The sequence below is a fragment of the Acipenser ruthenus genome, chromosome 60 (assembly GCF_902713425.1).
Source record: "Acipenser ruthenus chromosome 60, fAciRut3.2 maternal haplotype, whole genome shotgun sequence".
NCBI classification, from domain to species: domain Eukaryota; kingdom Metazoa; phylum Chordata; class Actinopteri; order Acipenseriformes; family Acipenseridae; genus Acipenser; species Acipenser ruthenus.
Window position 1 is genome coordinate 979,350 of NC_081248.1, and position 24,519 is coordinate 1,003,868.

General features: G+C 38.1%; 1 protein-coding gene across 1 annotated transcript in view; it reads right to left on the reverse strand.

The window, feature by feature from the left end:
• LOC131725062 (Fc receptor-like protein 5) overlaps positions 1 to 24,519 on the reverse strand; it is a 282,595-nt gene that overhangs the window by 234,353 nt on the left and 23,723 nt on the right. The window contains exons 6-7 of the mRNA XM_059018531.1: positions 22,040 to 22,321; positions 18,957 to 19,217 (exon numbers count right to left, since the gene is read on the reverse strand). Coding sequence (XP_058874514.1) covers positions 18,957 to 19,217; positions 22,040 to 22,321 — 543 coding nt within the window. The remainder of the gene's footprint in view (positions 1 to 18,956; positions 19,218 to 22,039; positions 22,322 to 24,519) is intronic.

Here is a 24,519-nt window from a genome sequence, read left to right on the forward strand (position 1 = left end):
ACACAACTGAAGGGTTTATAACAAACAACCCCCTAAATCACTGGAAACACCCCAGTGGTATTATAAATCTGTTTGGACAGTCATGATGTGCTGTGTTAGGCAAACACATGTCCAGTATGTTGATGTGCTAGATATACCCCCACCCCCACGAATGTGTGAGGGTTTCAATCTTATGGTGACTATAGGCCCAGGCACCTCCTGTAATTTACTGTAAGTGTGCAATTACATGGCTCGAGATTAACGTTTCAAACCCTGCACTTTATAAGAAAAAGACATAAGTGAATATACATATGTAAATACATGTACAAAAGTGATATACATTTTTTTTTTTTTTTTTTTTACAAAAAAAAAAGTACATTTGTGTTACTGAAGACTGTTACAGACGAATGCAAAAAAATCTCCTGAGAGAAAGTGAAAATATTGTTTTTTAATATGAGGGCACAAGTTCCTGTTTTTATAATTGTAAAAAAAAACCAGTTAGGCTGGTGAAATGTTCAATATTGCTGAATTTATTAAGAGACAATTCATGCAAGTATTACTGAAATCCAACTTAATAATACGAGGCACATCGTGTTAAGTCATATTATGGTAGATCCTTGTTAATTACATAGACTGTGTGCCTCAAAGTGTTATGCAATTAACCAGAGTATGCAATTATCAGTAATTTATACAATGTAATACAGGTACTTTTAATTGTATACCTGACAATTGCATACAGTTTTGAATGTACAGTTAAATTGTATATATAAGTTCCTTATAATTGCTTATTGTGGTTAAATGCATACAATTGCTAGGCACATGGGATATGCAATTAACAGCAATCTACAGCATGTGCATTTTAATAAGAAATGTGCTTCACTTTTATAAAGTTCAAAGGAATATGCAATTATCAGATATGCAATTAATTGGAATACACTGTACTTGTAAAATGCTTAGACCTCTAAATGAATGTAATGTATTGGCACACCATGGCTAAATGTAACATTACCTCTCATCAGCAAAATAACATTACATTTGTTTTTAGTTTCTGTCTATGTTTTTTTTTGTCTTCATTTTCCATAATGTATATTCAGTGACTGGCACAGCACTCTGCCATTACAACTAAATTAACTTTCTCTGCAGCAAGTATTAGTGCCCGACCTGTACAACTCACTCAAACTCTACACAGCACAGACTCTATGTGGGTCTAGGGGCCCTAATACCTGCTGCACATGAAGTGACCTTATAATGCTGAGGCAGTCAAAGTGAATCTAAAGTCTGGAGAGATTCTATAGAAATCAGTGTTGAGGCAGACAAAGTGAATCTAAAGTCTGGAGAGATTCTATAGAAATCAGTGTTGAGGCAGTCAGAGAGAATCTAAAGTCTGGTGAGATTCTATAGAAATCAGAGTTGGGGCAGTAAAAGTGAATCTAAAGTCTGGAGAGATTCTATAGAAATCAGTGTTGAGGCAGTCAAAGTGAATCTAAAGTCTGAAGAGATTCTATAGAAATCAGGGTTGAGGCATTCAAAAAGAATCTAAAGTCTGGAGAGATTCTATAGAAATCAGGGTTGAGGCAGTCAAAGTGAATCTAAAGTCTGAAGAGATTCTATAGAAATTAGTGGTCACCGCTGCCAACATGCATGATGCCTTCTTAGTAAAGGAAGGATTTGCACATCATGAATAAATTAAACAAAAAAAACCCTCTAGAATATCTTATAAAATCAAAAATGTATCTTTAAAAAAATCTGTGTCCATTTCTTACCTGCAGACTGTCCTGAGCAGAAACGTACAACCTCTAGATCTGGAGGAACACCTCTGATCTGGCAACACTGCAGTGCTCATGTTGAGTTAATCCTGCAGTAAGTGAGGGAGAGGGAAGCAGACTTCCTGGATACTTCAATGCAGCTCTACACCTCTCGTTACACTGCAATGGGAGATTCTGAAAAGGGGAGACTCTGAAAAGGGGAGACTCTGAAAAGGGGAGATTCTGAAAAGGGGAGATTCTTGTCACACATGCTGAGTGGTGGAGTCTGCCCCTTTGAAAAGCCAACTGCAGCAGTGTACTATGGTAACAATACATTTTGACAGATCTTTAATCATTTATCATAGACTCCTAGCCTCCTTACAGATTATATGATTATATTTACATGGATTGGGTGGTTTTACATTTCTATGTAGTTTGCATTAAAAGACAGTACTAATAATCGTGTCACCCTGTGTGTTTAAAGCCGATAGGAGATTCATTACATGGTGAACACAATAACTCCCTTGAATTTACTTCTAGCCTTTCAGATTACATTTGAGAAGAGTATAATCTGCTAACCTGTTGATTTGAAACAAATGGGGTATTAGCTTATGTACTGTATGTGTGTGCAATGGGGTATTAGTTTATGTACTGTATGTGTGTGCAATGGGGTATTAGTTTATGTACTGTATGTGTGTGCAATGGTGTACTTGCTTATGTACTGTATGTGTGTACAATGGTGTACTTGCTTATGTACTGTATGTGTGTGCAATGGGGTATTAGTTTATGTACTGTATGTGTGTGCAATGGGGTATTTGCTTATCCCTTGGGGCCAGCTTGACAAAACAAGCACAATAGGCCCTTTTCACAAAACATGAAGGACTGTTAAGGAATGTTTTTAAGGACTGTTTTTGAAGAGTGTTTATAAACATTCTCTTAGGTGAAACAGCGCTTTGTAAAATAAGGATAAACTCCAAACCCTTCTAAAACAACCGAAGACAGGTTTAATGGTCTGAAAGTTTGATTTAATAAATTGAAATGGGCTTTAACAGACCAGTCCTTAAAGTGATTGTTACAGCTAACAAATAAGAATTCCAGACATATCACCTGTGTTGCATTTCCATTAGCTGCATAGGTCTCAGATATACAGCATTGAAAGAAACACATGTTATAGGAAACATGGATTATCATTTTATATTTAACCTTGTGTAGTACCAGATATCATGTTTTAAAACACAAAGACATGTTTATATAACATGTTGTAATGATCCTTTACTGATTGGTTACTGAACCTTTGAGTAACGTGTATAGTTCATTAGCGCCACCTACTGGGCGGTGGAATATCTCTCAGTTGTGAGGAGGGCAGAGAGCTGTGTAGATGTGCCTTGAGTGTATCCGGAGTAAGGTGGGTCAACTAGCAGGCTAAATAATAGAAGTGCCTGACTCTATGAATGGAGCTGTGGAGCTCGGCTCTGTATGTTCTGAAGCATTTGACTGCTGTAATAAATGTGCTCTGTGCTTGTATAATTGAAGTGTCTGACTCTGTGAATGGAGCTGTGGAGCTTGGCTCTGTATGGACAGAAGCATTTGACTGCAGCAGCAGCAGCACAACCTGCATACAGGAAAGGCTACTGTATGTGTTGTAAAAACCAAGCACCATGACAAGAGAGGATGTTTTATAGAGACAAGCATGTCAGTGACACTCATCCCCCAACACGTAGATGACATGCATCCACTCTATGCACATATGTGGGCAAATCACAGTCAAATTGCGCCCTCCATAGTATATGTATTATATGGGAAATTTAACAATAGTGGAAAAGCAGGCCCAATAACTTGCAGTAACGAATGTCCTTACCAAGTTTCATCGCAATTGAATCAGTACTTTCCTGGATCTCTGTAGAAAGACAGACAGAGGGGACTCTGGGTACACCTGGATTTTCTTAATCTTTGTAAGTTATGTCCAAAGCTATTTCTATTGCATTTGAAAAGGGCTGTTCTCTAAGATACACTGCCCTGCCACTTTTTTAGGACATGTCTACCTGATTGGATTTAGCATCGCCCTGAATTAGAGGAGAAAATTAGGTTGGGCAGGGATGGAAATAAGACTCCCATTGCATAGCAGTTTGATACATTCCTGGTTTCACTTTAAGACACACCTGTGCATGTTCGCTATACACTGTGGCTAATCAAGATCCTGCAATGGGTGAAACTGCTATGCAATAGGAGTCTTATTTCCATCCCTGCCATGTGATGCAATATGTGATCCCTGCAGCTCTGTAAAGCTATGGGAGCAGCACAATTGCAAACAGTCTACCAGAAATGAGGACAGATCTAACAGCATTGGACAGGCATGATAGTGCTGAACATGGAGCAGGTGCCATTGACACCGTAAACTACAATATTTAATGCTTTGTCACACAATTACCAGGAAGTATTATTCAGTACTGCCTTTTAACGTTGTTTTTTTTTTTTTTTACAGTAGTACTAAAATAAAATTGTCTTCAGTTTGCATGAGTGACAAATTATATTAAACACCATGGTTTTAAAAGAACGTCGTTAAAAAAGGTCTAATTTAGTCAAGAGAAAAAGATACAGTAATTTGTGTTTTATTAATTTTGTACCAGAATCGCCCGAGAAATCGTAGCAGTGAAGCACATCTTATATTTACCTCATACTTAATACTCATGTATCCTAGAAATCATCGTTAAACAATAATAGCCTTAATGAAACATTTTACGTCAGAAAGTATTCTTACCTACTGGCGCGATTAATTTATGGTGACAATAATAATTAATGAAGCTTGACACTTTCTTTTACCGGCTAGACTCCTCGGGGGGGAAACTACCCAGAAGTATCATAAGTATATTTTCCTTTTTCCTCTCTGTTCAGGCCAATTGATTATCGTTATCAGATTTAATTAAAAAAAAAATTACCTCAGAAATTCTCTCATTGACCCACATCATTAACAAAAGCAAAATAACCTTTTTTTTTTTTTTTTTTTTTTACTCGTGGATGTTCTTCAGCTGTCTGTGCGTCTTTATTTTATATTTGTCATTGATTCACACAAATGAAGATAATTAGCGTTATTAAAAGGTTTTACTCGCCTCTCAGAAAGCTGCTTCTCGTCGTGAAGAAAGATCTCCCGTCCTGTGAAGAAACGTTGAACACCTGCCTCGCGCTGCGGGTTGCGCTGGCAGCTGATTGGTCGAGAGGGCGCCCGCTGTTGCTGGGGCATTTCCTCGCGGACCGCGCTTTTTCTACATTCAGTATTAAAAACATTTCAAACAGCCTTTTGCCAGCGATATAATAAATAAACACAAAGCAGAACATGTTAGTTAGTGTGTTTCATACATGTGTTGTTAAATGTGATTTTCGTTTTACAAATGATTAAGATGTTAAGAATAACGTATCGTGTGGAAAACAAAAACACACCTTAACAAATTTGCAACGAATTTGAATTGTAAATTAAGAACGCATAATGTATTTTTATTTATTTATTTATTTATTTATTTATTTATTGTATTGTGTTGTGCAGGGGCATCTCGCCCTGAGGTTTTATTATCGTGTTGAACGTCGTATGGGTTTTTCCTACATATTTATCCAATTAAAGGTTCTGTTCAAGATGGATACAAATGGAAGCTATAAACTACAGTGCATATATTATACATACATATACTATTATAAATTCTAGTTAAATATTTGGCAAAATATGATCTGCTCTTTGATTTCCTCTCAATACCGTGTACAAAATTATAACCATTTATGGTGTTTACCTTTTTATGACAGACTTTTTCTCTCATCATGTATTGTGTATTAAAAATTGCGGTTTGCACAACAATATTGTAGAGCACAATTTACAATGTATTGATATAAAGGGTTCTAAAATGAACCCTTTGCGATATTATATTAGACAGAGCAACCAGAGGTCCCCAAACGAACCCTTACTGAGAAAAAAAAAACTTGCAATAGAACCCTAAGGTTCCTTGAGGAACCCTCAAAGAACCCTTGCTTTTTAGAGAGCACAGCAGCAAGGACAGGCATGCTGCTTCAGCTGCTACAAGACATCAGAGTGGATCAGCAATGGCAAAACAAAGGGGTTGTTTGGTGAAGAATCGATTTATTTATTTCCACAATGATTGTGTGGTCTTTCCCCGCAATGTACTGTATTTGCATTTTTTAATTATTATTATTATTATTATTATTATTATTATTATTATTATTATTATTATTATTAATTCGTATTAATATGATTGTTTTATTGTTCGGTTTGTTGTCTGTAGGCACAGGAATGAGGTTTGCTGTGTTTCAGTCATTATTTTTGCATTTCCTCATGGTTCTTGTTACTGTAACTAACATTTCCTTGTTAATTTATATCAGTCTGTACCCCTTCCATACAAGCTATTTCAGCTTCAGCCCTCGGGTTACAGTACAACTACACACATATTACTTTGAACTGTTTTGGGGTTAAATCCCCATAGCCAGTCTCTTATCTGTAGTGTCACTATAGCCCTCTTTCCATCCGTGTATCGAGTGAGTTTATAATTTACTCGGTAAAATTGCTACATAAACAGCAGCGACATAGGAGGAAAAGAACATCTAACTAATGCAGATTCCATCCAATAGAAGAGGTTTCCCTGTGACGTTTAATGTCGTCATAGCCTAATTTGCATGTGTCACAAAGTTTTCGGCTTACTCATGTGAAATATATTCGCTAGGTGATTTCCCATGATCATTTCTTACTCGCTCACTAATCTACCAAGTAAACACGCTAAAACCTGTGAGAAAAACCTGTGTGTAAAAATACCTTTGTTTATTTGCGATGGACCCCTGCATAGAGAATCTCCTCCTTTTGCTGTTGCTGTGCCAGCTATCACCACCGTTACAATGATTAAACAGAGACGTTGGCAGCAAAGACGAGGCTGCTGCACCTGTAATTATTAGTGAGCCCAGGTGTGATATACACAAGCTCCAACTGACCCATAGGCTCAAGTGAAAACAAGAAATCCTGTTAAAATGGAGCATCGTGACTTTAAAGGAGCGTCAACACACACTCAGATAACTTGTGAGAAAATGAGGTTTACTCCACTTTAATTATCAATGGTCTAAACCTGTTATAAAAAATAAATGAAAAATGGCAATTATTTTACATCTTCATAAATAAAATAACTATTGAAAACAACTTTCTTCCACTTAGTTCTTAGCTTGTTAGAAAAAAAAATTGCGAAACATTTTCTTAAATAAAACAGCAGTACAAAAACCTTTTCTTTGAAACAAACCATTTTTAGTAAAACAAAAATAATAAATAACTTGAAATAAATAAAAACCAATGAATGGGTAGAAGAGTTGAATTTAAAACACGTAAACAAGTCAAGGGAGTTTTGCCATCATTGCATGGCTAGTGGATACACAATATCTGCTATAGGTAATGCAAATGTTAAAAATGTGTGGAATATTGCAGCATTACGCTGTCGTTTCAGAGTCAACATCATTAGAGGGGCTTGAGAAGCAAGAGTCTCCACTTTAAATCTTCCATCTTCTCCTTCTTCTGTGGCACTCTGCTCCTCTTACACCGTTTAAGCTACAAACACCGTTCAAACTTTAAAACGTGTAGACCGGTCTGGAATAGTGTGCTTGTATACAACTTTTTGATATATTTTATACTTTTTAAACTATTAAGCTTTTTGACCTTTTTTGGTCCATCTTCATTCACTTTAATGGGACTTTTTCAACATTCTAAAGCTCCCCATTGTTTAAAAACTCCCAGACTTCCGACATCCTATTTACTGTAAACGACGTGACTTTTGACACAAATCAGCTACTTTGACCACTTTCCCAACAAGTTAGACAAAAAGTTAGAGGGTATGACATCTTCCTCTACTTCTCAGCTATTCAAATCTGAAATCAAAACAGGAATGGCGTCTACCGATCAAGAGGTACAGCTGTTTTAGTAACCGCATCAACTTCAGTCGGCTTCTTCCCTCTGTTGAATTAACCGTCATAGAACTTTGGGAAATTTCAAATTCTAGCACATTCCAAGCATGAGACAATTAGTAAACAAGGTGACTTTTGACACAAATCAGCTACTTTGACCACTTTCCCAATAAAGCAAGCCCCACAACTTGACTTGTAAAGTTACCATCTAGTTTCATGTAATAATCATTTAAGGTTTGTTTTTATGATCACTTGGGCTAAGAGCATGTGCAGTAGACAGCTTGACTTCACTTGAATAGGATAAAGAATGGCGCTAGGACCAGAAATACACTCGCTACAGTTTTCCATGCAAGTGTCGAATACAATTTCGCAGCGAGAAAAAACTAAAACCACCTCTGCCGAGCAAACCAAGCAAAAAGTTATTGACACTGTTTTCTGTCTGTTAGAATACTGCAGAAGCAATGCTGAGGGATCAGGATACTGCAGCTAAGACCTACTGGTACTGTTCCTCTGCAAGTTATATACAGTCGTGTGCAAATGTATTAGAACACCTCAAGATTGGCCATTTATATCCCTTATATACCTGCCTGCATGAAAACCTCTGGGTGTGAGAATTTCAATTTCAGTGATATGGAAACAATAGGCACCATTTGTGAAAATGTTAGACCACTTTGTGCTTTAATTAGGCATCTTAAACAACGTCTCGTGCATTTTACCATTTGTGGCTGTGTGTTCCTTTTCTCTTTTTATTTTAAATTAATTGCATGTGTGGCCTATTAAAGTCATCATCGCTAATTTGTCTATTGACAATTTTCCAAAGTTTTCAGTTCCAGTGGTTTGATTTCATATGCACAACAAATCAAAACTACAGAAGCAATGGGGTGTTCTAATACATGTGCACACTGCTGTACATCTCAAATTTCTCATTAACCTGGAATTAGGCATTCTAGGTTAATTTCTGTATTTTCATTTTGCCTGAGTGGGTCAAATTGTAAATGTAAAGTTAATTGAATATTAACAAACAAAACCAAACAAGGTGCAATTGAAAAGGATAGTGCAGCCCCTAGTGGATAATAGCACTGTTCAGTATCAATACGTGACAATTCAATACCCCCCCAACGTTATGCTAATACAAGTCAAATTATGCAATATGTTCACAGATTGTATGTGACAGATTGTGTGACCATTGATGCATACACATGACACTTATCATACAGAAACAAAATAGGCATTTCCGATACAATCAGATCTCCCCTAAGTGTGTCTGCTTTAATCTGAAAAACACCACCTGTTATTCCTGATGACATTAGTTTAAAGAGCATGAAAGGGTGAGCATCTAAATAAACTCTTTGGACTCTATGAGCAGTTTCAGCAGGAAAACTAAGTGAATTAATAAGCAGGATTTCATTTTAAATACAGAACCTAATGAAATAGTCCCTCCAATGCTAGAATCGTTCACCCTGCATGCATTGTCTACTGTGGAGCAGGGGTCGTGGCTGTAATGGATGGAGTTGCGATTCACACTGGCATTAACCTCATTCTCATGCGATGTGTCAGTAAAAAAGATAACTAGCAGTGGAAATGTGGTACCTCACACAGCTCAGAGTACCTGCTTTTACCATGTGGACAGGATAGCTTGTAAGTGATGTCAGACCAGGAACACAAGCCTGGGGTATGAAAGCGCTGATGTGCCGATTTAGTATAAAGTAAATAAAAGATTTAAACAAAAAAAAAAAACACTTTACAAAATGAACGGCACGTTGGCCATTTTAAATAATAAAAATGATACAATATACATAATGCACACAGGGAGGGGTGTACATGAAAAGCTGTATTCACTGCTCCTTTATATTGTTTGGATGAGGCTGAACAATATAAAGTGACAAGTTACTACAGGGCTTTTTCACAAAACTGTAAAGACTGTTTAAATGAAAGTTTGGGAGAACTGTTTCTCCTTGTCTTGTGTGTGATGTTTGCAGTCATTGACAGCAAACCCATTGTTGAGTTATACTATTATAAATTAGATGATCAAGTTATACTATTCCAGTCAGTTATACTTCTCCTCTCTATTTTGTTTATATAGTTCGGCACGTTATGTTTTTGAGGACGGGTTGCCTTTGGTAGAGCTACAACATTCAGCACAGATTTGAGATGACTTAACATTCTAGCTCAGCGGTTCCCAAACGATGTCTCGTGACTGTAATGGATGGGGTTGTGATTCCGACTGGCATTGACCTCAATCTCATGCAATATTTCATGACCAAACCTTTGATAAATTTGGATTTACAAGTGTTCTGGTGAACAACAAAGAAAAGCCAAAGTGCCTTCTGTGCCAAGCAGTGTTATCTTAACACTAGGATGACAAAGGTGGTCATTTTGACCTTTTTTGGAATTTAAATTTAAATTGCTGTGCATGTGTTTAAGATACGGAGCTGTGCTTTCCTGACTTTTTCCTAAATATATGTACTAATTACCCTGACAAAGAAAGAATCGCGTAGCTGCAAAAATTTGTGAGATAAAATTCTGTCATACCTATTCCGACCAGGCGTGGTCAAATTGTCAAATTGACCGATACATATTATAACAATTAAATGTTGTGGTATTATTTGTGTTTATCAGTCGGGAATTGCAGCCGGATTGAAGTTTCATTATATCAGTCTGCATTCCTCAAGTGAGCTGTCTGTTGACATTGCTATTGTTTCAATGAGCCTCTGATAGCCCATCAATCAGCCTTGACCGCTCACGATGCCAGGCTGTCTGTCTGCAGTGGTACTATAAGTCACTCATAAGAACATAAGAACATAAGAAAGTTTACAAACGAGAGGAAGCCATTCAGTCCATCTTGCTCGTTTGGTTGTTAGTAACTTATTGATCCCAGAATCTCATCAAGCAGCTTCTTGAATGATCCCAGGGTGTCAGCTTCAACAACATTACTGGGGAGTTGGTTCCAGACCCTCACAATTCTCTGTGTAAAAAAGTGCCTCTTATTTTCTGTTCTGAATGCCCCTTTATCTAATCTCCATTTGTGACCCCAGGACCTTGTTTCTTTTTCCAGGTCTAAAAAGTCCCTGGGTCGACATTGTCAATACCTTTTAGAATTTTGAATGCTTGAATTAGATCTTCTTTGTTCAAGACTGAATAGATTCAATTCTTTTAGCCTGTCTGCATACGACATGCCTTTTAAACCCGGGATAATTCTGGTTGCTCTTCTTTGCACTCTTTCTAGAGCAGCAATATCCTTTTTGTAACGAGGTGACCAGAACTGAACACAATATTCTAGATTAGGTCTTACTAATGCATTGTAAAGTTTTTACATTACTTCCTTTGATTTAAATTCAACACTTTTCACAATATATCTGAGCATCTTGTTGGCCTTTTTTTTTATAGCTTCCCCACATTGTCTAGATGACGACATTTCTGAGTCAACATAGACTCCTAGGTCTTTTTCATATATTCCTTCTTCAATTTCAGTATCTCCCATATGATATTTATAATGCAAATTTTTATTTCCTGCGTGCAGTACTTTACACTTTTCTCTATTAAATGTCATTTGCCATGTGCCTGCCCAGTTATGAATGCTGTCTAGATCATTTTGAATGACCTTTGCTGCTGCAACAGTGTTTGCCACTCCTCCTATTTTTGTGTCGTCTGCAAATTTAACAAGTTTGCTTACTATACCAGAATCTAAATCATTAATGTAGATTAGGAATAGCAGAGGACCTAATACTGATCCCTGTGGTACACCACTGGTTACCTCACTCCATTTTGAGGTTTCTCCTCTAATCAGTACTTTCTGTTTTCTACATGTTAACCACTCCCTAATCCATGTGCATGCATTTCCTTGAATCCCTACTGCGTTCAGTTTGAGAATTAATCTTTTATGCGAGACTTTGTCAAAAGCTTTCTGGAAATCTAAAATCTAAATTTTTCTTTTTTTTTTTTTTTGCATTTAATCCTGTACTTTAGAGTCCTGTAATCTGTCAAGTGTTATTTAATCTGTAGTATTTTGTATTTAATTATATCCTGATGTAACTATCACTGACACTGTTATCTGCTCCGTTATTGAATCATATTTTGTCATACTTGTACTTGCTAGAACCAAAGTCATTGTATTTATCTTGCTCTTAATTGTATTATTCCTTGTACTGTAATTCTTGAAATGTATTTTTGTTTACGACTGTAAGTCGCCCTGGATAAGGGCGTCTGCTAAGAAATAAATAATAATAATAATAATAATAATAATAATAATAATAATAATAATAATAAATAAATAAATAAATAAACCATGTCATATGCTTTGCAATTATCCTCAGAAAAATTAAGCAGGTTAGTTAGACACGATCTCCCTTTCCTAAAACCATGCTGACTGTCTCCCAGGATACTGTTACCATATAGGTAATTTTCCATTTTGGATCTTATTATAGTTTCCATAAGTTTACATATAATAGAAGTCAAGCTTATGGGTCTGTAGTTACCTGGTTCGGTTTTGATTCAGCAACCATAGATGATGATCAGCAACCATAGATGATGTCAGGACTGCCCAGTCCCTGACCACATTCCGGCGCCTCCTTAAGACTCACCTCTTCAAACAGCAGCTGTAGAACTCCTCTGTTGTATCCTGGGACACTATCACCCTTCATTTAAATATGCTTTATTTTGCTCTTATCTGCCCCCTATTTTACTACATTTAATCCTGTACTTCAGAATATTGTAATCTGCCAAGTGTTTAACCTGTTGTATTTTGTACTTAATCATATCCTGATGCAACTATCACTATTTAATCATATCCTGATGTAACTTTCACTATTATCTGCTGTATTATTGAATTGTGGTTTGTCACACTTGAAAAAAAAAATTATTGTATTTCTTGCTCTTATTGTATGACTTGTATTGTAACACTTGAATGTATTTGTATTTGCTTGCGATTGTAAGTTGCCCTGGATAAGGGCGTCTGCTAAGAAATAAATAATAATAATAATAATAATGATAGTTTCTTATTGGGTCTGGACTACTCACATGACCCACCCACACTTATCCACATGCACAGGAGAGGTTTGTGTCATGTGGGGAAGTGGTACCAAACACGTCACGGCGCGCTTGTACACAGTTATCAATTAAATCTTTGTCCAACAAGTCAAAAAGGTATGTGGGCAACAGTAGACTTAACAGGTAACAATACTGTAGCGTGCACGGGGCTGTCATGGCTGGTAGGTGACACAATCTAAACATGAAGACATAAGCCCGATATCTGCTCCTGCAAGGGAGCCCGGCTCTTTAGTACAGCGGGATTGCCGCTATCTTCAAAGCGGGAGGTCCTGCGTTCGTGTCCGACCTCAGACTGCGAGAAGCCCCTGGTTGCAGGAACCACGGTTCTCCACATTGGTGTTCCCCCGGCATGCACTTGGAAGCCTGTAGCCTGGTTAGGGCAGACTTGAGGCTGGCAGGGGAGTCTGGAGTGCACAGGGGAAGGGTCAGGGCTGGTAGGTGACGCAATCAAATATGAAGACATAAGCCATAAGCCTGATACCAGCTCCTGCAGGGAGACGGCTCTTTTGGGCAGCGGTATCAGTGCTACGGTTCAGAGCGGGAGGTCCCATCTCCGCCTGTGAGAACCGCAGTTCTGCTCAATACATTGTAAAATCATTTTTCGTGTTCACAAGTCTCTTCATTTACCGCAAAAGTTATGCTTTGCTAGTTTAGAAACACTTTTTTTTATTAAAAAATGCTGATGCTTTTGTTAGATGCATATCATCACGGATTTATGTTAAAACCAAATCAGTTGTTATAGCTAATGTAAATCTAATCCATCTAATACAAGTCAATGTAGCTGAATTCACAAACAATTTTTCATTAATATGTCAAAGGTCTGGACTACTCAGGTCTGCTGTCTTAGGTTTCTTAATACAGCAATTTTTGGTGTTAAGAGATTGTTTCTGTTTTTAATAATTAGATTTGTTTTTCAACTACAGTGCAGTGGCATAGCGGGCTAAGGCCTGGGCTTTTCAAAGACCTCATGTTGCAATTTCAAACAACAGTAATTTTTTTTTTGTGTGTGTGCGATATGTGCTGTTTTAAAACATAAATAAATTGTTTAATATAAAAGGTATGGATATCAAACTGCTTGCATTCCCTGGTTTATTTTGATGTTGACCAACATGTGAAATCACATGATTGGTACATGTCCAGTTATTTAGCTTTTCTGTTTGAAAAGTCGCTACACACTATTAAACAGTAAGAAACAGAAGAGGAAGAAGGAGAGTAACACTTTTCAGAAGTTTCTTATCTTCTTATGTTCTTAATACAACACACCCCTTCCAACGGTTAGGAAACATAATTTAATTACCATTAATATCTATAATAATGACTTTTTGTTACCTCAAACCCCCAATACTTTGAAAGTTCAAATACATGTTGAAGGTGTATCATTAATAATACAGAACAACACTAGTAAAATATAGCAGTTTATTGACTAAAGGATAGCTTATGAATACATACATTGTTCAGTAATGCACTTAAAGTTACACTGTGCAATCAAGCAATCTATTAAATAAATGAATTAAATCAAACAATCAATGAATAATCCATTTGTTTTGAGGTCTTAGAAAATACCCCAGTCAATGGTCATTTTCTGTAAACTACAGCCGCAGTTTGAACAGATATTCACAGCAGTTCTAAGACAATGCATTCAGGCTGATCTTCAGTACGACAGTGCAATACTATTGCAGTTCCACTCCAGTGTGCTGCACACGGCTGCAGAGCTCAATCCTCTCTGCTGACTGCTCCTGATCCTGATCCGAGGTTTTCCTGAGACAGATGTCAGAGACACACAAGGAGGGCTCAGAGTTTAACTGCAGCAATAACAGAAGCTTTAAAGGATGATGACACTTCTAGGCTTCAGAGTAATCAAGTCCATTGAAATCACAGAGTGCATTTCAGGGTAAGGAGCAGCTGTGTATCAACTGTGAAGACACTCTGTGGAGGCAGCAGCTTTGTGGCATTACTGATGAAAGGGTTATTTTTTTTAAATACCCTGGATTGAACTTGAATCAAAGAATAATGATTATGAATCTTTATCATCTGGAAACTAAATGTTTATTTTGGACACTGTAAATTAGCTGTGTATATTTAATCAGGAAATCATTCTTTTTTAATGAACTATCCCTAAGACTGGGGTGTGCTGTTCACACTGTAGAAATCACAGGAAGAAGCCTGCATGTGTGCTGTGACAGGCCAGGTGAAATGTGTGCACTGACTGGGAGTCTCACCTTGGATCCTGCAGTATTGAAGGAGTAACAGAGTGAACACAATGAAATGAATCAGAGTGAAGCTCACTCTGTAGCCAATAGCAACAGCGCTGTGCCAGGACGCTGGGGGAAGGAAGGTACAGTATGAGTGTGTGCGAGTGACTTCCATACACCTTGACTGAGCTGATAGGGATTCAAGAACATTACCCTGCTCACACTCGCTCTATAGGAACAGACTTCAGCCACTCTGTCACTCCAATGGCTGTCTGCTGTAACTGCATTTTATTTGAACCATCATTTTAATCACTCAATTAACACTAATTTGGGTACATTTATTTTAAATGTAATTAAACCTAATGTAAAACTAAAACATTAGTGGGTAACATACACTACTGAATATAGTACAGAACCAGTGTCTGTACAGTGTATTTGTTTCCAATCCAATGTGTTGATATTGCTGGCAATTCTGTGATCTGTTTATTAAGGGTTCTATACTGGGAATATAATGATACCTATTATAATCTATGAGATCACTTTCAATCATCAAGTCAGTTATGAAAAGTTTCTGCTCTTACTTTCCACTTCAATGTGTAGCTCCTGGCTGCTCTTCTTCACTCCCTGTGACTCCACAGCACACGTGTAGTTCCCAGTGTGGCTCTTCTCAGTACTGTCTATGCTGTACAGTGCAGAGTCAGTGCTGTTAGTCACAGGCTCCCCGTCTCTCACAATGGTGTAGTGGAGTTGAGGGCGGGGGGTTTTGTTCACTGCTGCCTCACAGGTCAGTTTAAGAGCCTCTCCCTCCTTCACTGTGGCTCCTGGAGATGCTGTCAGAGTCACCCTGGAGAACAGCTCTGACACAAGACAACAAGAACACAGTGAGAGGGTCTGTGGAGAGTCAAACCAGGTGAAACCTCTTCCAGCTATAGACAGTGCAGCCTTAAGGACTGACATTGTGGTTATAGATACACAAATGAATAGTTTGACTGTCACAACAATTAGATACATGCCTTTAACAGCCATACAGAGAGATTATGTACTGAACGTTCATTGTGTACTAAGAGTAATCCCACATATGAGGCGGCAGCTGATAACCTCCTGAGACACGTTGCTTACTTAAGACGTGTTTGAGACCTCTGGATCACGGGTGGGATCATTCTCAGACACAATAAAGATTCAGTGCATAATCTTTCTTATACCATGAATGAGACATTTCCTGCACACTTTATATTTGTTATTTATGAGACTGATTTGATTTGGAAAAAGCAACAGGCCGACAATGGAGAGAAACATTCGTTTAGTGAATGGGTGGTATTAGTTTAGTGAATGGGTGGTATTAGTTTAGTGAATGGGTGGTATTAGATTAGTGAATGGGTGGTATTAGTTTAGTGAATGGGTGGTATTAGTTTAGTGAATGGGTGGTATTAGTTTAGTGAATGGGTGGTATTAGTTTAGTGAATGGGTGGTATTAGTTTAGTGAATGGGTGGTATTAGTTTAGTGAATGGGTGGCATTAGTTTAGTGAATGGGTGGTATTAGTTTAGTGAATGGGTGGTATTAGTTTAGTGAATGGGTGGTATTAGTTTAGTGAATGGGTGGTATTAGTTTAGTGAATGGCTGGTATTAGTTTAGTGAATGGGTGGTATTAGTTTAGTGAATGGGTGGTATTAGTTGAGTGAATGGGTGGTATTAGTTGAGTGAATGAGTGGCATTAGTTGAGTGAATGGCTGGTATTAGTTGAGTGAATGGGTGGTATTAGTTGAGTGAATGGGTGGCATTAGTTGAGTGAATGGGTGGTATTAGTTGAGTGAATGGGTGGTATTAGTTCAGTGAATGAGTGGCATTAGTTCAGTGAATGAGTGGTATTAGTTTAGTGAATGGGTGGTATTAGTTGAGTGAATGGGTGGTATTAGTTGAGTGAATGGGTGGTATTAGTTGAGTGAATGAGTGGTATTAGTTTAGTGAATGGGTGGTATTAGTTTAGTGAATGGGTGGTATTAGTTTAGTGAATGGGTGGTATTAGTTTAGTGAATGGGTGGTATTAGTTGAGTGAATGGGTGGTATTAGTTGAGTGAATGGCTGGTATTAGTTGAGTGAATGGCTGGTATTAGTTGAGTGAATGGGTGGTATTAGATGAGTGAATGGGTGGTATTAGTTTAGTGAATGGGTGGTATTAGTTTAGTGAATGGGTGGTATTCGTTTAGTGAATGGGTGGTATTCGTTTAGTGAATGGGTGGTATTAGTTTAGTGAATGGGTGGTATTAGTTTAGTGAATGGGTGGCATTAGTTTAGTGAATGGCTGGTATTAGTTTAGTGAATGGGTGGTATTAGTTTAGTGAATGGGTGGTATTAGTTTAGTGAATGGGTGGTATTAGATGAGTGAATGGGTGGTATTCGTTTAGTGAATGGGTGGTATTCGTTTAGTGAATGGGTGGTATTAGTTTAGTGAATGGGTGGTATTAGTTGAGTGAATGGGTGGTATTAGTTGAGTGAATGGGTGGCATTAGTTTAGTGAATGGCTGGTATTAGTTTAGTGAATGGGTGGTATTAGTTTAGTGAATGGGTGGCATTAGTTTAGTGAATGGGTGGTATTAGTTTAGTGAATGGGTGGTATTAGTTTAGTGAATGGGTGGTATTAGTTTAGTGAATGGGTGGTATTAGTTTAGTGAATGGGTGGTATTAGTTTAGTGAATGGGTGGTATTAGTTGAGTGAATGGGTGGCATTAGTTTAGTGAATGGGTGGTATTAGTTTAGTGAATGGGTGGTATTAGTTCAGTGAATGGGTGGTATTAGTTCAGTGAATGGGTGGTATTAGTTTAGTGAATGGGTGGTATTAGTTTAGTGAATGGGTGGTATTAGTTGAGTGAATGGGTGGTATTAGTTTAGTGAATGGGTGGTATTAGTTTAGTGAATGGGTGGTATTAGTTTAGTGAATGGGTGGTATTAGTTTAGTGAATGGGTGGTATTCTAACCCACAGTATTCTAACTTGTATAAAAAACACAAGCCAAGTTAGTAGAAACAATTGGGGCAACCTTGGCCCCCATCGGTTTTACAGTTGTGCCTATTTGCTTTCTGCTGGGCAAGGTTGCCCCAGTGGTTTCTTGAAACTTGGCTTGTGTTTTTGATATCTCTACTTTAAATGGCTGGGCACTTTTGATAACTTGCCGTTTTTTCACATCTCCAATGTGTTTTTGTTTCAGATTCCAAAATAAAAAAAAATAATAATACAGATGCCTTGTGCTGTTACTAACTTCTGTTTCTACTAGTTTATTCATAAGCTATTGATATCATTTAGAGAGGTTGAAAGTGTCTCCTTATTCAGCCCAGCAGTCTGTTCAAATGTTTAGGATACAGCAGATGAAAGCAGTTCTGGCGACTGTATTATTTAATGTTTTTTTTATGAGATACGGAGATTTATGCAATGTCTAACGATGGAATCATGGTAAACAAATGTTTTTAGCAACAGCACACAAAAATAAAGTAGCTTCAAATGTAAATGTATTTGTTTTTCTGTCTTTCCCTTTTTGTGATGTTCACTGCTTCATGCTATACAAGGTGAGTCTGGCAGAGTTGTGCTGTCACTGCACCATGTACCCAGCACCCAGAAGGAGCGGACTGCTAGGTCTGTACAGGCACAGACAATGCCAGGTGGATTTTAATACTGATAAAAATGATTTAAATGCAGTATTTGAGGAGCAGCATGACTCCACTCAGAATGATTGTAAACATCATAAAAGGTAAGACAAACATGAAAAAATATAGAACATGTAATTGGAAGTTTCTCATTAATGGTTTAGAGAAAAAGGTTTGATCTTAATTACTGATATTTATCCTGTGCCTCTGTATTGCTATATTTGGTATGGCCTGCTGTGGATTCTTACAGCTTCAAGACAGCTTGTCAGAACACAAGACCTTGCTATCATATCAGAAAGATCTGCTCTTATTTAAGCACTTTAAATTATTAAGACATGAATTAATACAGCTGGACTGGACTTCAATATTAATTTATCAGAGAGACATTACAGACAGAGAAGGGGTGATGTTAGAATGAACCTACCTCTCACTGACACCCGCACCTCTGCAGAGTCACCATAATGGTAGGAGCTCCACCCCCACGCTGTGCACTTGTAGGAGCCCTCGTCACTCTTTGAAACACGAGCCACACTCAGCTCTGTGTCAGCCTGGGACTGTAACTCTTTATTATCTTTATAAAAGACAACCCTGGTAATATGATCATTATAGCGGACACGACACTTCAGAGTCAGAGCATCTCCTTCAAACACAGGCTGGGTGGGAGTCTGCAGGATCACCCATTCATCTGAAAAGACAGAAGGAGTTCAGATCAGCAGGACTGAGAGACGGGTCAGGATTGAGGAGTCTGCAGGATCACCCATTGATCTGAAAAGACAGAAAGAGTTCAGATCAGCAGGGCTGAGAGACGGGTCAGGATTGACCACTGACTGGAGGGAACTGACCGTTTTACACAAACACACCTGCATCACCACCACTACACTCTCACCATCTCTCCCTCCTCACCCACTTTCTCTCTTTCACTCTCACTGAATAGATCTCATTGTCTTTCTCACTCTCTCTCTCACCCCACACTTTCTCTCTTATGCCCCTTTCTACATTTTACTGCATTTAATCCTGTACTTTACAGAGTAGTGTACTGTAATCTGCCACAAGTGTTATTCAATCTGTAGTATTTTGCATTTAATCGTACCCTGATGTAACTATCACTGACACTGTTATCTGCTCCGATATTGAATCGTATTTTGTCATATACTTGTACTTACTAGAACTGAAGTCATTGTATTTTATCTTGCTCTTAATGGTATTAATACTTGTACTGTGATTCTTGAAATGTATTTTTGGTTTACGACTGTAAGTCACCCTGGGTAAGGGTGTCTGCTAAGAAATAAATAATAATAATCTCTCTTGGTTTCTCTCTGCCCTCCTCTGTATAGATCACAGTCTTCTTTCTTTCTCTCTCTATATAGATCTGACTGTCTATTACTCTATTTTTCTCTCACTCCCCGTGGTAAGGATAGCATCACAGCAAAGGCTGCAGCTGGCAAGAGAGACTCAGAGGCTAGATAGCTGCAGTAAAGCGCTAATGTGCATGTTTAATTACAAATAACACAGTTACAAACACTAAACAAAACACATTAACAAAACAAAAAGGCACAAGGGCCAGAACAAAAGGTCTACAAAACGTACAGCACAGCACAGCACAGCACAGCACAGCACCTTTACCTCTATCACCAACATTAATTCTAACACTAACACCCGTGATTACCCTTTTTATACACCTGTGACTGGAGCCTAACTAATCATCATTTATTCAATTGACAGCTCCAGCCACATTCCCACGTGTGTTCTGGCAGGGAATTTAACCCCTTCCCTGCCAATGCAATATAAATCCCAGGACCCCCTGAAGACACAAGGTCAGCCGTATAGATATAGAATCCTCTGGTATTTACAATTGAAAGTTAATACAAGCAATTCATTTGCTATTAAGGTGCAGCAAGGGTTTCCCCCTGCTAGTAATGGTAGCTGGTAGCCCTCGAAATAGGTCTCTGATTCTCCGGCAGGTCAGGGGACAGACAGATTAGCATGGCAGTGCTTGCTATGCTGCTGGGGTGAAGCCACCTGGAGCTCAGGCTTCCTGCACATCATGTCGTGTGAGGGTCTTTTCAAATCAAGCCTAAACTTACACCTCGACATTCAGTTGTGTCCATAATAAAATGTGTTCTTATTTTTGATTTTTTTACCCTATATGAAAAGTATTACCGTATTAAAACAGTTTTTTCTTCTTTAATAAAGACATGCCATTTACATTGTGAATATTTAATTCTAAGTACAGCACAGCCCCAAACGAGAGACAGTGAGAGAGAGAGAGAGAGAGAGAGAGAGAGAGAGAGAGAGAGAGAGAGAGAGAGAGAGAGAGAGGTCTGACAGTTGAAAAGTCACAGTAAAGCGAATAAAAAAACAGGGTTTAAAAAGACATGAGCAAAAAAAATTCTTAACAACAGACTGAGGTGAATATCCTGATAAACTGCTAGTTAAAAGGAAATAAAGTTGCAAGTGAAAAATTTTAAGTATTAATTTCATGAAATAGTGCAACACTAAACTCTTTCAATGCTACAAGGCTAACAAATCCCCTGGTCCAGACGGCATATACCCAAGAGTGCGTAAAGAAAACAGAGCCTGGCAAAGACTTTTCACAAATCAATCAAGACAGGGGAAGTCCAGCTGACTGGCACTTTGCAATTGTAATACCAATATTTAAAAAGGGAGATATGGAGGAACCAGGAAACTACAGACCCATCAGCCTCACCTCTATAACATGTAAAATCAATCACTAGAGGGAAACTAGGAGTGTAGCAGCATCGTGGGACACAGCCAACATGGATTCACAATTGAAAATTTGCAGACGACACAAAGCTTGGGGGAGTGGCCAACATGCTTTCAACTATTGCGGAAATCCAAAACGATGTAGAGCAGATACAGAAATGGGCAGAACCATAGCAAATTAAATTGAATGTCACAGTTTAACATGGTCGTCACATACAATTAGGATCAAAATCAATTAAGGTTATGATGGGGTTGTACACTGCACCAGTGCGACAGCGTTTAGAATGCTGTGTTCAGTTCTGGTCACCACATTATCAAAACTGTGGCCCTGGAGAGAATTCAACACAGAGGAACCAGACTAGGATCACGCTGCAAATATGGATTGAAGGAACTGAATTTATTTAGCCTAGAACAAAGAAGAATCAGGGGGCATTTGATTGAGGTCTGTAAGATCTTAAAAGGTGTTGGCATAGTTAACCCTAACCAATACTTTAAGCGCAGTACAGAAACCAGGACCAGAGGACACAAGATGATTTTTTCTGATAATTTAAAACAGTTTTTCAGTATGGAATGAAGCACAAAGATGACAAGTATTTATATTATCATAATTTGCAATTTAACTTTTTATTTCTAATACACCAAGAGCAAACCTAAAAGGAAGCCATTATGTGTTAAATGCATAAGCAGAGAATTACAAAAACAATGTGTTACCTACCTATCTAACCTACCAGAGTGCATTATTCTACAGTGTGGTTAAATATTACTTTAATGAAAATGACTTACTGGACACAGTTAGGTTGACAGCATTACTGCGCTCCTGTCCTGATGCAGACTCACACCAGTACACTCCACTGTGGGACTCTTGAGCGTAAGTGATTTTGCAGTGATCACCATTTCTCCCACTGTATTGATCAGTGCACAATGCCTTTTCATGTCCATCTCTGTACTGTTTAAACCTCCAGCCAGCAGAGCCCCCCTCCACCTCACAGCTCAGGGTGACTGTCTCTCCTGTGAATATCTGTGCCCCGGCAGGCTGCAGGGTCAGGACAGCCTTGGGACAAACCTCTGAAACAGAGAACAGAATAGGATTAGGGGAAAGAGTTTTTAAATTCTGAAGGAGATAGCTTCTAGTGTCCTCTCCAGTAGTATTTTTGGAGTGATTGCAATCTACGTTCAGAGGCTCGCTAGCTTTACCAAATCTATACACCAAATGAAAAGTGCAGCCTGTGCTTTCAGCTTGTGAGAGGTCCTGTTTATTAGTGGAGGAATTCACTGTTGTGTGACTCCAAAAACGAAACAAATAACAAAAAGAAGTTAAAGGAGGCTGTGTGGTCCAGTGGTTAAAGACACAGGCTTATAACCAGGAGATCCCCGGTTCAAATCCCACCTCAGCCACTGACTCATTGTGTGACCCTGAGCAAGTCACTAAACCTCCTTGTCCTTTCGGGTGAGATGTTGTTGTGACTCTGCAGCTGATGCATAGTTCACACACCCTAGTCTCGTATCTTGTAAAGCGCTTTGTGATGGTGGTCTACTATGAAAGGTGCGATATAAAGATTATTAATATTATTACAAAACAGAATACTTGAGGATCCACTCTGAACATGGTTAAAGACAGACCTTTGAGCACAAACATTATACGTATCTGTGCTCAAATGATTATGTTAAAATGTATTTTTCTGATTAGTGAGTTGAGTATCTCAGCTGAACTACTCCATTACTAAGGTCTGGAGAGGTTACAGATCAAGCAAGACTTCTTGAAGGGATCAATTCTCCTTATAAAATGGAATGTTCGGATGCTGCATGCTGATTGGCTGTTGAGGAATTTGAACCGTGCAGATATACTGTATATTACAAAGCACGACGGAACTTATTTTTGCCTAAGCACAGTTTGATCAATAAATTATCAATACACAACATATTAAACTTGCAATAAATATACACACTGGTGTGAGAGGTCTTATAAAGTTTTTTTAAAGTTAGTGACATTCCTTTCGTAACATTTGATTTTTTCAGAGACATGACAGTAGACAAGCGGCTAGAATTACAAGAAGAAAGACCTCTATTGAAAAAAAAGCAAAAGACACGAAGATCTAACAAGTCAACAACTTAATGAAATCAAAGAAAACAAAAATAAGGCAAACACAAAAAAACAACTGCTTGTCCAGCTGGTGTTTTTATTGATTGGATTAAACAAAGATAAATGGCAATCGACTTAAAAACAGTTTCTCTTAAATATTTAAACGGTCTGTTATGAGAATTCTATGCTTCAGTGTGTAATTCGGCTGGTTAAGAGTGCTCCATTTCTAGTTTTGTTGACCTCCGCGTGGGTCTCAATCACTATGTAAACAGCACTGACATAAACTGCAATGTTAGCCCTAAATCAAGCATTTAAAAATGGCAATAATTAATTTTTATCGATAATTAAAAGATATAGAAAAGGAGGCAGACACTGCAGTTCACTCTAAAACCCATGGGAGTAAATCACCTCATTTCAATGATGACTCGCTCATCACTGGAAAATATAAATGGGCAGCAGTGTGGAGTAGTGGTAAGGGCTCTGGACTCTTGACCGGAGGGTTGTGGGTTCAATCCCAGGTGGGGGACACTGCTGCTGTACCCTTGAGCAAGGTACTTTACCTAGATTGCTCCACTAAAAACCCAACTGTATAAATGGGTAATTGTTTGTAAAAATAATGTGATATCTTCTAACAATTGTATGTTGCCCTGGATAAGGGCTTCTGCTAAGAAATAAATAATAATAATCTATTGAAACCTCCAGTTTACAACAAATAGAACCTTGTTTGAGACAGTATATGTTCTCCAAAGTGGAAGGATATATAATAAAATTGTTCAATTTTTTGAAAAAATTAAAAAAATTAGTTTGTTTTAAAAAATATATATATATTGTGTCCGTTTTTATAAGCGGGATAACACACTCCAGGGCTTGTGCGTTGTGCTGCATTAACCCAACTACAGACATATTTTAATGCAACACAACGCACGCCCTGTCATGTGCTTTTATTATCCATTACATTATCTATTACATATGACTAATATTCTGTTCTCCATCACATGTGGGTATTAGTTTGTTCTATAGCATATTAGCTATAGTCTATTCTACAGCTGTCCTGACTGGAGAGAATGGAATATTGCACATGTGACGCACAGTGGCTAACCTGCTGAAAGAGATTTTTATTTAGGTGTAGAGGGATGATTACAGTACATTAAAGACCTTAAAAACAAATAGTTTTCCAATGTCT